The sequence below is a fragment of the Danio rerio genome, chromosome 25, assembly GCF_052040795.2.
Source record: "Danio rerio strain M-AB ecotype USA chromosome 25, GRCz13ab, whole genome shotgun sequence".
Classification (NCBI taxonomy): domain Eukaryota; kingdom Metazoa; phylum Chordata; class Actinopteri; order Cypriniformes; family Danionidae; genus Danio; species Danio rerio.
The window spans coordinates 34,585,330-34,598,662 of record NC_141045.1 but is presented as its reverse complement, the minus strand read 5'-3'; the positions used below and the strand labels follow the sequence as shown (position 1 = coordinate 34,598,662).

Sequence of the window (13,333 nt, the reverse complement as noted above, 5' to 3'; positions counted from 1 at the left end):
TCTTACTGAAAAGAAAACATTTGATGATTTGATCAATCATATTTCTGTTGTTCATGCTAGACAGCAATGTTTTCTGTCCGCAGAGAAAAAAATCTTTAGTTATTGTATATACAGTACATTTTCTCTCAGTTGGACCTCAAACTCTATGCTCAGGTTTGTACAGTATATGTTGTATGAAATCAGAGATGACATATTTGAGTGTTTCTCAGCAAAATTCAAAGGTTTTTAGAGCAAATGTGTGTCTCATGGGAATACAAGCATTGTGTAAGTGAAAGCAAAGTATCTTGGGGTAATGCTGAAGTTTTGTGACCAAACAGTAAATTTCTAATGGAACGGACGCATTTTGCAAGCAAAAGGAAGTTTCACAAAACAAAAGATTGCTAACAAATGTGCGGGCTTTGGTAGGGAAACATAGGTTGGACGGTTGGTAGGATGTTTCTTGAGAGAATGCAGGAATTTGTTTTTTGCAAGCAAAAACAAACTCTTGGGGGAATGCACATAAAAGCAGTGACCCAAATTTACAATGCACCCCCATTCTTCTCCACTTATCATGCCCCTGTACACAGGTTTTTGGGTCAAACAACATTTTTGGGACACTGCACATAATTTTCCTGAGTTTCTTGGAGGAACGCAAAATTGTCTTGGAGAAACAGAAATGTGTCTTGGGGGAAGCAAAAGTGTCTTGGGGGGATGCAAAGTATCTTGGAGCAATGCAAAAAGTTTCTTGGAGGAACACAAAAGTGTCTTGGGGGAACACAAAGAGGTTTTAAAGCAAGGCAAAAAGTTTCTTGGAGGAAGGAAAAGTATTTTGGGGGAACACAAAAGTGTCTTGGAGAATGCAAAAGATTTTTGGGGGAACACAAAAGTGTTATGGCGAAAAGCAAATGTTTCTTGGGGGAAGGCAAAAGTTTTTTGGGGGAACGCAAAGGTGTCTTGGAGGAACACTAAAGTGTCTTGGGGGAACACACAGGTGTCTTGGAGCAACACTAAAGTGTCTTGGGGGAATGCAAAGGTGTCTTGGAGGAACAGACAGGTGTCTTGGGGAAATGCAAAAGTGTCTTGGGGGAACACAAAAGTGTCTTGGGGGAATGCAAAGGTGTCTTGGGGAAATGCAAAAGTGTCTTGGGAGAATGCAAAGGTGTCTTGGGGAACTCACAGGTGTCTTGGGGAACGCACAGGTGTCTTGATGAAACGAAAAAGTGTCTTGGGGGAACGCAAAGGTGTCTTGGGGAATGCAAAAGTGTCTTGGGGAACTCACAGGTGCCTTGGGGAATGCCTAGGTGTCTTGAGGAACGAACATGTGTCTTGAGGAAACCAAAAAGTGTCTTGGGGGAACGCAAAGGTGTCTTGGAGGAACACAAAAGTTTCTTGGAGAATGCACAGGTGTCTTGGGGAAATGCAAAAGTGTCTTGGGAAAATGCAAGTGTCTTGGGGAAATGCAAAAGTGTCTTGGGGGAATTCACAGGTGTCTTGGGGAATGCACAGGTGTCTTGGGGAACGCACATGTGTCTTGAGGAAACGAAAAGTGTCTTGGGGGATTGCACAGGTGTCTTGGGGGAAAGAAAAATGTCATAGGGAAATGCAAAGGTGTCTTGGAGGAAAACAAAAGTGTCTTAGGGAACGCACAGGTGTCTTGGGAAAATGCAAAAGTGTCTTGGGGGAACACAAAAGTGTCTTGGGGAATGCACAGATGTCTTGGAGGAACACAGAAGTGTCTTGGGAAATGCACAGGTGTCTTGGGGGAACACAAAAGTGACTTGGGGAATGCAAATGTGTCTTGGAGGAACACACAGGTGTCTTGGGGGAAAGGAAAAGTGTCTTCGGGAATGCAAGAGTGTCTTGGAGGAACACACAGGTGTCTTGGAGAAATGCAAAAATGTCATAGGGAAATGCAAAGGTGTCTTGGAGGAACACAAAAGTGTCTTGGGGAACGCACAGGTGTCTTGGGAAAATGCAAAAGTGTCTTGGGGGAATGGTGTCTTGGAGGAACACAAAAGTGTCTGGGTGAATGCACAGGTGTCTTGGGGGAACACAGAAGTGTCTTGGGAAATGCAAAGGTGTCTTGGGGGAACACAAAAGTGACTTGGGGAATGCAAATGTGTCTTGGAGGAAAACACAGGTGTCTTGAGGAACGCACAGCTGTCTTGGGGAACGCACAGGTGTCTTGGGGAACACACAGGTGTCTTGGGGAAACGCAAAAGTGTCTTGGAGAATGCAGAAGTATCTTGGAGGAACACCCAGGTGTCTTGGAGGAAGGCAAAAATGTCATGGGGAATGGCAAAAGTGTCTTGGAGGAACACAAAAGTGTCTTGGGGAATGCACAGGTGTCTTGGGGAAACGCAAAAATGTCTTGGGAAATGCACAGGTGTCTTGGGGGAATAAAAATGTTTCCTGGGGGAATGTTACAGTATCTTGGAGCAACACATCACAAATGCAAAAGTTACTAAGAGAGGGAAAAGTTTCTTGCAAAAGGTTAGACAGTTGGACTAAGGGTAGAATCCTAGAACAGACAGGGATTGTAGGTGATAGGAGTAAATAATTAATTCTCATTATAACGGCTGAGGTGTGTCCCTTGTGCAAGCCACCGATTCCCCTGCTCCTCCGAGTGTGTGTTCCCGGTGTGTGTTCACTGCTGTGTTTGTGCACTTGGATGGGTTAAATACAGAGCAAACATTCCAATTATCTGTCACCATTCTTGGCCACGTCACGGCTTTCACTTTCACTTTACGTAATGTGAGCTATCGGGATGAGAAGAGACTTTCAACCAGCATAACAAAATGTTCTTGAACCAAATCACCAACCCTGCCTTAAGAGGTATAATTTGGCACCATGTGACAGATGTGAATGATTCCTCAAATCACCACTTTTCTATCAAATCAGGCATGTAATTTTGTCTTGCAGATACACAAATCATGTTTCGGGCCAGTAAACAATCACCCAGGAACCAAATTGGACACCGCGAAAACCATCAAGAAAAGCTGCAGGACATCTTAGCAACCGCATAGCAACTGCAACCCATCACTCGTCTCTGCAGTGGGTGGCTGTGTGTGTTTCTGTGTCGAGTCTCTCAGTAGAGCGGATGGCAGCAGTAGAGAGGTCTTCACTCAAGCGTTGCTGCGGCATCATCACTCACTGTGTGCCGGGACGTTACTCTCATCAGCTGCGCTTGGCATTCGGGCCCAGTCAGCAACTTTCTCCAGGCTTATGTACGTGTGTGTGTGTGTGTTTGTTCGGTTAAGGGAGAAATATGTACAGTATTAAAGAGCAGGGACCTGGATGGTGATACCCCCTTATTTCACCAGGATGTTCTGGAGAGGTGAGGTATTTTAAGCACAGGCAGAGCAACAGCGCTTTAAAGAGGTTTAATGAACCGCTTCGAACTCACTTCACTAAAGCCGACAGCCTTTGTGGAGGAAGCTTTGTTGAAATGCACATTTGCTCAGTCACTTGGCACTGAACTATCCCGACCTCTTTTAGCCAGTCAATCGCTCCAGAGAGGCGTCTGTACCACTGTGATATCAACATCAGGGCTGTGCTTCAAAACCTGATCAGCTGTCTACCTAGACAGCATGTTTTTGATTATAACACTTCTACAGAAGGAAGTGAAAGCATTTTTCAGAGACAAAGCAACTGGAAAGAAGTTGTTTCGAGTGAGAATTGCCAATTTCTCATTATTCAATTTTAGTCGCCGATGACCTACTCAGGCCTGCAGCTTCTCCAAGATGTGTTCTGCACAATAAGCTTTGGCAGAGGAGAAATAGTCATTCCCAACTGAGCCTGGTTTCTTTCAAGGTTTATTTTCCCTTCGCTTTCGTCAATTGGTAAAGGTTGTTTCTTGTTATTGTTGCCACTGTCTTGCTTGGTTTGGGACTTATAGAGCTGCGCATTGATGGATTTGGTCTTCAGTGTTTGGACTTTCAGCAGAAAAAACTAAACCACACGGAGCTTACATAAACTCAACCTTAACTCTAAAAACTGGACTGACACAGCTTCAATTTACTATAATCTTCTACATTGTAAAAGCGCTATAGAAATGAAGATGAATTGAATCGAATTTGAAAGTCCAAAAAAAAGTTCAGCTGCATTTAACTTTACGCCAAAAATTTTTGAATTAACAACCAACAATAGATGCTCATTTAAATGTGTTGTTTCAGCAATATTTCTATTTTTAAAGATTTTTTTTTAGGCCTCACATTATTTTGAATGTCTCTTTTGTTTAACACCCTCGATTTAGATAACCAGCTCATTAGAAGAGAGCTCCAAGAAGGAACTGTGTTGAAATTGACATGTTTACTACATAGTGTTCCCTACTCACTATCACCTGAACATAGTAAATCAGCTAAACTTGAAGTTTACGTCATTTGAAAAAAGAATAAAAATCCCGCTACACAACATTTTTACAGTAGCGTGAAGTGTAATTATACAAACTAATTTCGAGAAAAGTGTGTAATACCATCAGATTGATTCAAGCTTACAATAAATCGACCGATTTTACCCTACTCCCTTTTTGAAGTTTATTTCTAAACTAATTTCGAGAGGATCACGTGATTATGCTTGCAGCCGGTCTAGCATTATACAATTCATGATTCACCAATCAGACGATTCCTAAGCAACTATAAATACCCTAAGTTCCATATCACAGCCATCTTTGTTTTGAAGAATCCCCCTTCCACCACTACTCCTCCTCCTTTCCTAGATGGGTGGCATGGTGGCCCAGTGGTTAGCGTTGCTGCCTCAAAGCAAGAATGTCACTGGTTCTAGTCCTTACCAAGCCAGCCAATGTTTCTGAGCAAAGTTTGCACTTTCTCCCTGTTCCCACATGGGTTTCCCCCGGGTTCCCCGGTTTCCTCTCACCATCCAAAAACATGCAACTTAAATTAATTGACTAATAAAACCATAGACGTGCTCCTAGTAAGTAGTTATCTCTTTAGAGCAATCACTATCTGTTCATTAGCTACTACAGCAGGGGAGTTCTTGAGATCTACCTGAGCTCAAATGCCCCAGGCTCGAGGGTCTTATGAGCTCAGGGCTCTCTATTGGAACAGCATGCTAAACAAGCTTTATAATCAATCATCAGCTAAGTGTGAACTCTTGAATCTTCGTTTTGGAAGAATTCCCACTTCAACCCTATTTCTTCCTTTTCCTCTTTGACCAGGGGGAGCTCTCAAGACCTACCTGATCTCGGACCCCCTTATATGCTTATTGACCAGGCAGGAGCCCTGGGCTCAATTATCTCCAGATCAGGCATTTCTAAGGGTGTACTCACACTAAGTACAGTTGCCTTGACCCGGACCAAAGCACGATTGCCCCCCCCACGGCCCGTACTCACATTGCATTCGAGCCTGAGCATGCTTACATCATCGATGATTCAATGTTCAGTAAGAAGCGTTCAGCACAGTGGAGATTTCTTTACTGATATTGTTTTAGTGGTTTGGGTTGCTGTTACACGCAGTGAAATATTTCGCCGAAACAGATCAGCTACCTTTGACACCCATAAACAATAAAGCCCTGCTGCAGGAATTAGGAGGTGTGCTGAAGGTGCAGCTGTTGTGCAGTGAGGGGTTTGAATATTTAATAAACTACAACAGTTTGCGTTCACTGAACAGTAAGAACGATTAATCAATACATAAAAAACAGTCCCTTACAAGTCAAGTATCGTCTTCAGTTTCAGGCTCAAGTGATCCCAAGTTAACTGCGGTCTGGCACACCCTGAGGCAGATTCAGAGCACTCGCACTATTTAAACGATCTGGGAAACGGGCCTGGGCACGGTTCGGATAGCATAGTGTGAGTGCGCCCTAAGTGTGAAACTGTGTAAAACATATGCTAGATAAGTTGGCGGTTCATTCCACTGTGGTGACCCCAGATTAATAAAGGGAATAACCCGAAGAAAAATTAATGAATGAACTCTCATGTCCTGATTGTAAAAGAGCATGAAGACATCAGTGAAAACAATGCACAGTCTGAGTTAATTGATAGTGCCATTGCTTGGCAACGTTATGTAACTGTGACAACTCTCAGAGCCTGAGATATTCATCATTATCTTTGTTTAAAAACTCCCACGCGTCTGGCACTACAAGTACAAACAAGCCTATTCAAACAGAATCTACATGAAGCATTTTTATTACGAATTAGACAAAAAAAAAAAAGTCTGACAGCTTCAGAAAAAAACACGTTCAACCAGAAAGACATCATTTTATCCATAATTTCAAAGTGCGAGCGGAATTTAGTCCCACTCACAGCTCATTGGAATAATAATTATGTTAGAGTGCATTTCCTCAGAGGAAGCGAAGCAATTTGTGAAACATCCTGGCGTACTTCGTAATCCCAGGTGCTTTTTATGCAAACAGAAACCCACTCTGGGGTATCCCAGTACAGGGATCACGTTCAGTGAAGGTGTTGCATTAAGTATGAGCCCATGTCGTTTCTATGAGGCATTCAGACAAGGAGCGCAGTATGAACATGACAGCCTCATGTAACATTTATTGAGCCAAATGTAATTTAAAAAGAATTTTACATTGCAGATTTGCTGGATGAGAGTTCGGCTAAATGTAGCGCATGCAAAGGATAGTTCACCCAAACTCTTCATTTAATCCTCCTTATGTAGTGCTATATTTAATTAATCTTTCATGGAGCACAAACATTGCCTTTTTTTATACTGTGGAAGTGGATCGAGGTCTTCTGAAGCAATATGATAGCTTTGTATGAGGAAGGAACATAAAATATGCAGGATTCATACACATTCAAAATATCAGCCCAATCCATTGACATTATTAACTTCTGACTAGCCTTCAGTTGGTCAATGGCGTGGTCAATTTCAGGTGCTTCAAAATAGCTTTTCAGACCAGCACAACTATGGAAGCACAAATTAGCGCAAATGTTTTTGCTATTTAAACAACGTAACGTATGACGTTAAAATGATAACTGCTTTGGACTGAAATTAGCAAAAAAAAACTATATTATGGACCTTTATGACATGCATTTGAATACAGGTAAATACCTTTAATAAATACTTAATTACCGATGTGTTTCCATATCCAAAAATCAATGGAGGCTCAGAATTTTTACGGAAACATCTGAGACTTTAAAATTAAAACATCTTCATTTACGGACAAGGAAATATTGGAAATATGTGCGTACGTCTACATTTTTGCGTACATAAAATACGCTGCTCTGGGTACATTTCGTTGCACGTTTCAGATGCCAAATCCACTGAAGTGTGACCTTTGCATTTTTGCATATATAAAATACGTTACTTATGGGATGTTTTGTCGTAGGTTTCAGATACACGCCCTTCTTGTACATGACCACCAGTTTTACTTTTTACCAGTTTGATTTTACTCTGCTTTTATATCTGAAACAGTGCTTCACCCAAGCAATCTGCTTCACAACACTGTACAAGGTAGAGGTCTGCATTGCATTGCATTGCATTGCGGCGCGGGAATAAATTTCCGAATAAATCGTGGGAGTGGTCGGTAACGGGTTTAATTTGGGACGGGAGCGGGCTGTCTAGCAATATCGCGGATATTGCTATGCGAATGAGAGAGAGAGAGAGAGAGAGAGGGAGAGAGAGCAAGCTTTGCTTGTGTGTGTGCTTGGTGCTTGTGTGTGTGTATGTTAGTGCGCGCGCGCGAATGAGAGAGAGAGAGAGAGAGAGGGAGGGAGGGAGAGAGAGGGAGAGAGAGAGAGAGAGAGAGAGAGAGAGAGAGAGCTTTCCCAGATAGTCAATTACACTCGGGCCAGTTCCGGCTAGATTCTCGCCTGCCAGAGACTTACCACTCAGCCCGGCTCCGGCTGCCGGACTCCGGATGTTGTTTGTGGACTCACTGACAGATTCCGGCCCGAATCAATCGGGCCAGATGCGGTGGCCATAAGCGAGCCGACGTTGCCACATCCACGCCGGAATTGGCCCGAGAGTAATGTGCGCTGCGCTGGACTGTATAGCTGGGGGATTTTCGGTTTTGTTCTCCCCCGCTCTTTAGCGGGATCCGGCGCGGCGGGCAGAAAACGGGGCGGGTCGGGCAGCGGGACAATAAATTCTTAATATAAGCGGGAGCGGTCGGGTTCGGGCTAAAACCTGGCGGGTGCGGCGGGAGCGGGATTCAAAATTTAGTCCCGCGCAGATCTCTAGTACAAGGTGAGCTACTGAGCAAACTGACCACACCAGAAATATCGTCCATAAGGATATTTATAGGTGAGACATATTCGATTACAAATCATTGAAATAGCTGTTTTGTGGTGTTTATTAGGAGCTGTGCAGGGAACTGCACACAAATATTCCTTTATTCATTGATAATAGTGTAAAAGGAACCAAAGTAGTCTTCATTTTAAAACTTCATTTTACCCAAAAATTGCAGCCAAACATATATTAAAGCACAAAATTGTTCACCGAAGCACATATTTCCAATCAGCCTCTATTCTTTGGTTTAAACCAACAAGAGCATTTGTGGTTGAACTGGCCCTTTAAATCTTTGAGTAAACTGTCCCTTTAAATGATCTCCCCCCCTGCTTCTGTTTTGCATTTATGCATGTTTCTGAATTGACACCCATCTGTGTGTGTGTGTGTTAGTAATATATACAATAATTATGAACAAGTAGACTTATACAATTGTTCACGTCATGTTTGCTCTTGCAGAAATTCCCTGGAGCTCCGATGCAGACATACTGGTACATGTGCATGTTCATAAACAGACATGCACAATTCCCGCACACACACATAGTCCTGCAATCGCTTTTCAAACACACACATACTGTATATATATATATATATATATATATATATATATATATATATATATATATATATGCTGCGGATCGCTGACACACAACATATCTAGGGGCTCAATCTCATCTGAATAAACACAAACACACCATACACACACATATATTCCCCACCCCCATCATCCCACCCACACACACACATTACTGCAGTGGATGCAGTCTTTAACTCACGTTGGAGTCCAGCAGGTCGATGCTGTCCAGGCTCTTGCTGCGGTGGATTCGGCCCTTGATTCTGCGCAGGGATGGTTTGCCGTGGCCCGATCCCTCAGATTCATCCAGCACAGAGACTTTGTCTGGGTTGGGGATGTAGGCGTTGAACTTCGGATAATAACTGAGGATGTGATGGATAAAAGAGTGGTAGTTTTATTTGACGTTAAACAAATGACCAATTGAAAAAAAAAAATGCAAAAAATATTGTGCAAAAAATGCTTACACTGCAGGGCCGTATTTGTCTTTGTCGTGTTTGGGGAAGACCCTGAGATTGAAGCACAAGAGAAACAGAGAGAGATGCTTTACATTTCATCGCGAATCCAGTGAAAAGACAACATGCAAAGATGTAGTTTAACCAATGTTTCAAATTCTGTCTTTTTTATGAACATCCTGTTTGTAAAAATACAGTGGCGTTATTCAAACTGTACACAGGAATATTTGGAATAAATCTCATTCTAATAGTCACTGATTTATGTACAACTTTATTGTTGTTACTCCAAGCCAACTTTAGCAAAAATGTGACCCTGGACCACAAAACATAAGTCATAAGTTTTAAAATTGAGATTTATGAATAAATGCGCTTTCCATTGACTTGTGTTTAAATAGAGTATAACAATATTTAGCAGAGGTAAAATCAGGGCGTAATTTGTGCCGGAACATGTTGGATCCGGCACCTGTAAAATCAGTTTACCAATCTCCCTCCTCCCCCATCCGCTGTTCACTTTCACTTTGTTCTGATATTCAACAGCCTGCTACAAACAACGCAATCTCACAGCAATTCGTAACTTTTTGATTTAGTGGCTAGTTTGTATGAATTCGTACGATCTAATTCGTACAATTTAGTTCAATTTGCTCATCACCCAATGACGGTTGGGGTTAGGGGTGGGGTTGGGTGCAACGCCTCCTTTTTAAAATCGTACTGGGAGCTCACGATTCACCAATTAAGCACTGGGTAAAACTATTAAAATATCTGAAATCTAAGAGCTAAAAAAACTAAATACTGAGAAAATCACCTCAAGTTACTAATCAAAAATTGAGTTCTATAAATTTCTGTTGATGCATATAGATTAAAAAATAAAACTATTTGAATACCTGGAATCTGAGGGTTAAAAAAAATATCTAAATATTAAGAAAATCACCTCAAGTTACTAATCAAAATTCGAGTTTTGATAAATTTACAGTAGGAATTTTGCAAAAATGTCTTGCAATGTAATGTGTGGATTTATAAAGCGCATTTATTGTGTATGGCCATACACGCAAAGCGCTTCACAATCATGAGAGGGGTCTCTCCACACCACCACCAGTGTACAGCATCCACGTGGAAGATGCAACAGCAACCACAAGATGCCAGTGTGCTGACCACATATCAGCTATGTCTTCATGAAATATGATCTTTACTTATTGATCTAATGATTTTGGCATTAACAAAATCTATCATCATTACCCATACAATGTATTTTTGGCTATTACCAAAATATACCTGTGTAAAGTGGGGAAAATAAGTATTGAACACGTCACAATTTTCTCAAAAAACATATTTATAAAGGTGCCGTTAACTCGAAATTTCCACTGGATGTTCATAACAACCAAAGAAATCCATATAGAAACTGAACTAATTAGATTACAAATTAAGTTATGTAATAAACTGAAATGACAACAGTGAAAATGTTTCGAACTCATGAAGAAAGGAAGGTGTAAAGGCAGTGAAAGCCCAGACAGCAGCTGGAATCTCTCAGTTGTTCTTCAGCAACCCTCTGCCCTTCCTCAGTGTAAATGAATATCAGCTCCTTCAGTTCAGCATCTACATTAGCAGGATGATGAAGATAAAACCAGGGTGGACATTTCAGCAAGACAATGATCCAAAACACAGCAAAGGAAACTCTCAAATATTTTCAGAGAAAGAAAATCAAGCTGTAGAATGGCCCAGCCTATCACCTGACCTGAACCTAATAGAAAATACAAAATAAAGCTCAGATTTGATTAGGGATGGGTACCGAAACTCTTGACTTTATCGGTCTTGGTGCTACATTATAAAAGACAGAAGTATCAATAAGCTCTGACGTTAAAGCTTCTGCTATCAGTACTGGAGAATTATTGCTAAATAAACATTACTTACAGTAGCATAATTTAACTGACCACACTTTCTAATTTGCGATATTCGTCTGCACTGTTGGCAGTCTCACATGAGAAATGCTTGTGTTTTCGCCCAATAGTACAACGGCGAGCACCTCAAGTATAAAAGCCTTCACAGTTCTTGGCTGTGCGCACACACTCACTGGAGGCTCACGTTAAGTGCATACACATAGCTCGCGACACAGACTCAGCTCATAAGCTTGCTGAGAGAACCAAACGCGTTGTATTTCCTGAGTGGACAGCGACAATGCTGGTTGCAACAACCGCAACATGTTGTTTTCTTGTATAAGCAGAAACGCAAGCAATCTGGCTAAGCATCTCTCAAAAGTGAAAGACAAGCAGAAAGACAAATGAAAAGTTTTCGACTGATTAGCCAAAGGTACATCATCCACATCATTATGCCAGCAGTCAATCACATAAGGTCTCTCTAAATTAGTGTAATATTAATAGTTAAATAAATACACACATTCGGTTAAAATGAAACCGAAACCTATTCTGCAGTAGCCTAAATAAATCTTTAAAAATACTTTAACATTATTGTATTTACAAATACAGTCTAATAATAAACTATTCTTATTAAGAAATTATTAAAAAAAAAAAAACTGCTTATTTTTACGTTGTTAACTTCCAAAACACTGTTAACTCATTTATGTCAATGCGTTAATGAAAAATCATAAACATTACACTGTAAAAAATGGCCGTGATTTCAACGGTAAAAAGCTGTAAAAATGCTACAGTACAAATCCGTCACCTGGTTAACAGTATGTTTCCTTAATATATACGGTGAATAACCGTAAATTTACTTTCCCAGAATGCCCTGCATGGCACATCACTTTTTATGCATTTTGTTTACATTACTATTGATCTTTTTACTTGTTTCTCCATCAGTTATGTACATTAGAGATTTATGTTACATCTAATGTTGATAAACAATGTTTATTTCATGACTGTAATTTTATGCGTGTTACCATACTGGTGTTTAGTAGCTGTGTGAATGAGACTGAGCACCTTCTATATTCTGATACCCTTTTCTGCTTGTGGGAAAAGTTGATTGTGATGAGCACTGGCTCTTTATGTTACTTCCTCATCACCACCTGCATGTGGGTTTGCTAACGTGTCTAACTGTGTAAAAAAAGATGTGTAGATGTTGGTCATTCAAAATACAGTCAAATTACCTCTATAAAACACGGTAGTTTACCGTAAAAATTAGAAATTACTTTTATGGTTTGTACCGTGTTTTTAACGGTAAAGTACTGGCAACCACAGCTGTCGTCTTTTTACGGTAAATTTTACGGATTTATTTTTTACAGTGTATATTATTATTTAACTGCATTTTGCTGCTCAAAGAGGGTATTTTCAACTGCAGGGAGCGCAATAAAGATCCTGACTTCTGCCAGAAAAGTCAAACATGTTGAATTTTCTCCAGAAGAATGGGTAAAAACTGAGAGTCATTTTCCTTTGAACCATTGTACATTCTTTTACAGAAAAATAATTATTTGTTTTACAATTATTGGTTTTGCTTTATTTTACATTAAAAACGTAATAATAAAATAAAGTGTTGTTAATTCTATTGAATTTTTTTAATTTAAAAAACACTACAAAAAGTACCGATAAGAGAACTGTTAAAGTACCGAACCGATAAGTGGTATCGATAAAAGTAGTAATACCAATAAAACCTTAACGATATCATCCCTAGATTTGATAGACGAGACCCACAGAACCATCAATATTTTGACACTCTGTTGAAGTCTGTGAGAAACTCACACCTGACAATTCATTCTGCATATGAGAGGTGTGCCATCACTAAAAAAACTTTTATATAAAGTATTAAATACATTTTAATAGTTCAGCAGTTACACAAAACTCATTTTCACATTTGTTTCGTTTTATTTTTATGTTTGTATTGTTTTTTTTCTTCTTCCAAAAAACAGTTCCTTTAGAAACATTATTCCTGGGACAAAACATGTTCAAGTGTTCAATATTTATTTTCCCCGCTGTACAGGAAGACTGGTTTTGTAGTTACAAATCTGTCCAGATATTTCCACTGAACACAAATGTGAAAGGCTATTTTTCAATATTAAATCGAAAACCAGAAAAAGCTGAAAAAACATTTATCTTTCCCTCATAAAAGAGAAGAAGTCTGAAAAAGGGTAGAACGTGGATGATATCGAGAGATTAAATCACTGTGGAGTGTGTGTCTCCCTCTTCTAC

At 40.3% G+C, this 13,333-nt stretch overlaps 1 protein-coding gene across 16 annotated transcripts in view; it reads right to left on the bottom strand.

Annotated features, from left to right (window-relative positions):
* The window catches only part of tjp1b (tight junction protein 1b), a 200,306-nt gene that overhangs the window by 165,105 nt on the left and 21,868 nt on the right, over window positions 1-13,333 (bottom strand). For all 16 annotated transcript variants that reach the window (XM_087310924.1, XM_087310926.1, XM_087310932.1 and 13 more), the window contains exons 2-3: window positions 9,213-9,254; window positions 8,951-9,110 (exon numbers count right to left, since the gene is read on the bottom strand). In XM_087310924.1, the coding sequence (XP_087167050.1) occupies window positions 8,951-9,110; window positions 9,213-9,254 (202 nt within the window). The remainder of the gene's footprint in view (window positions 1-8,950; window positions 9,111-9,212; window positions 9,255-13,333) is intronic.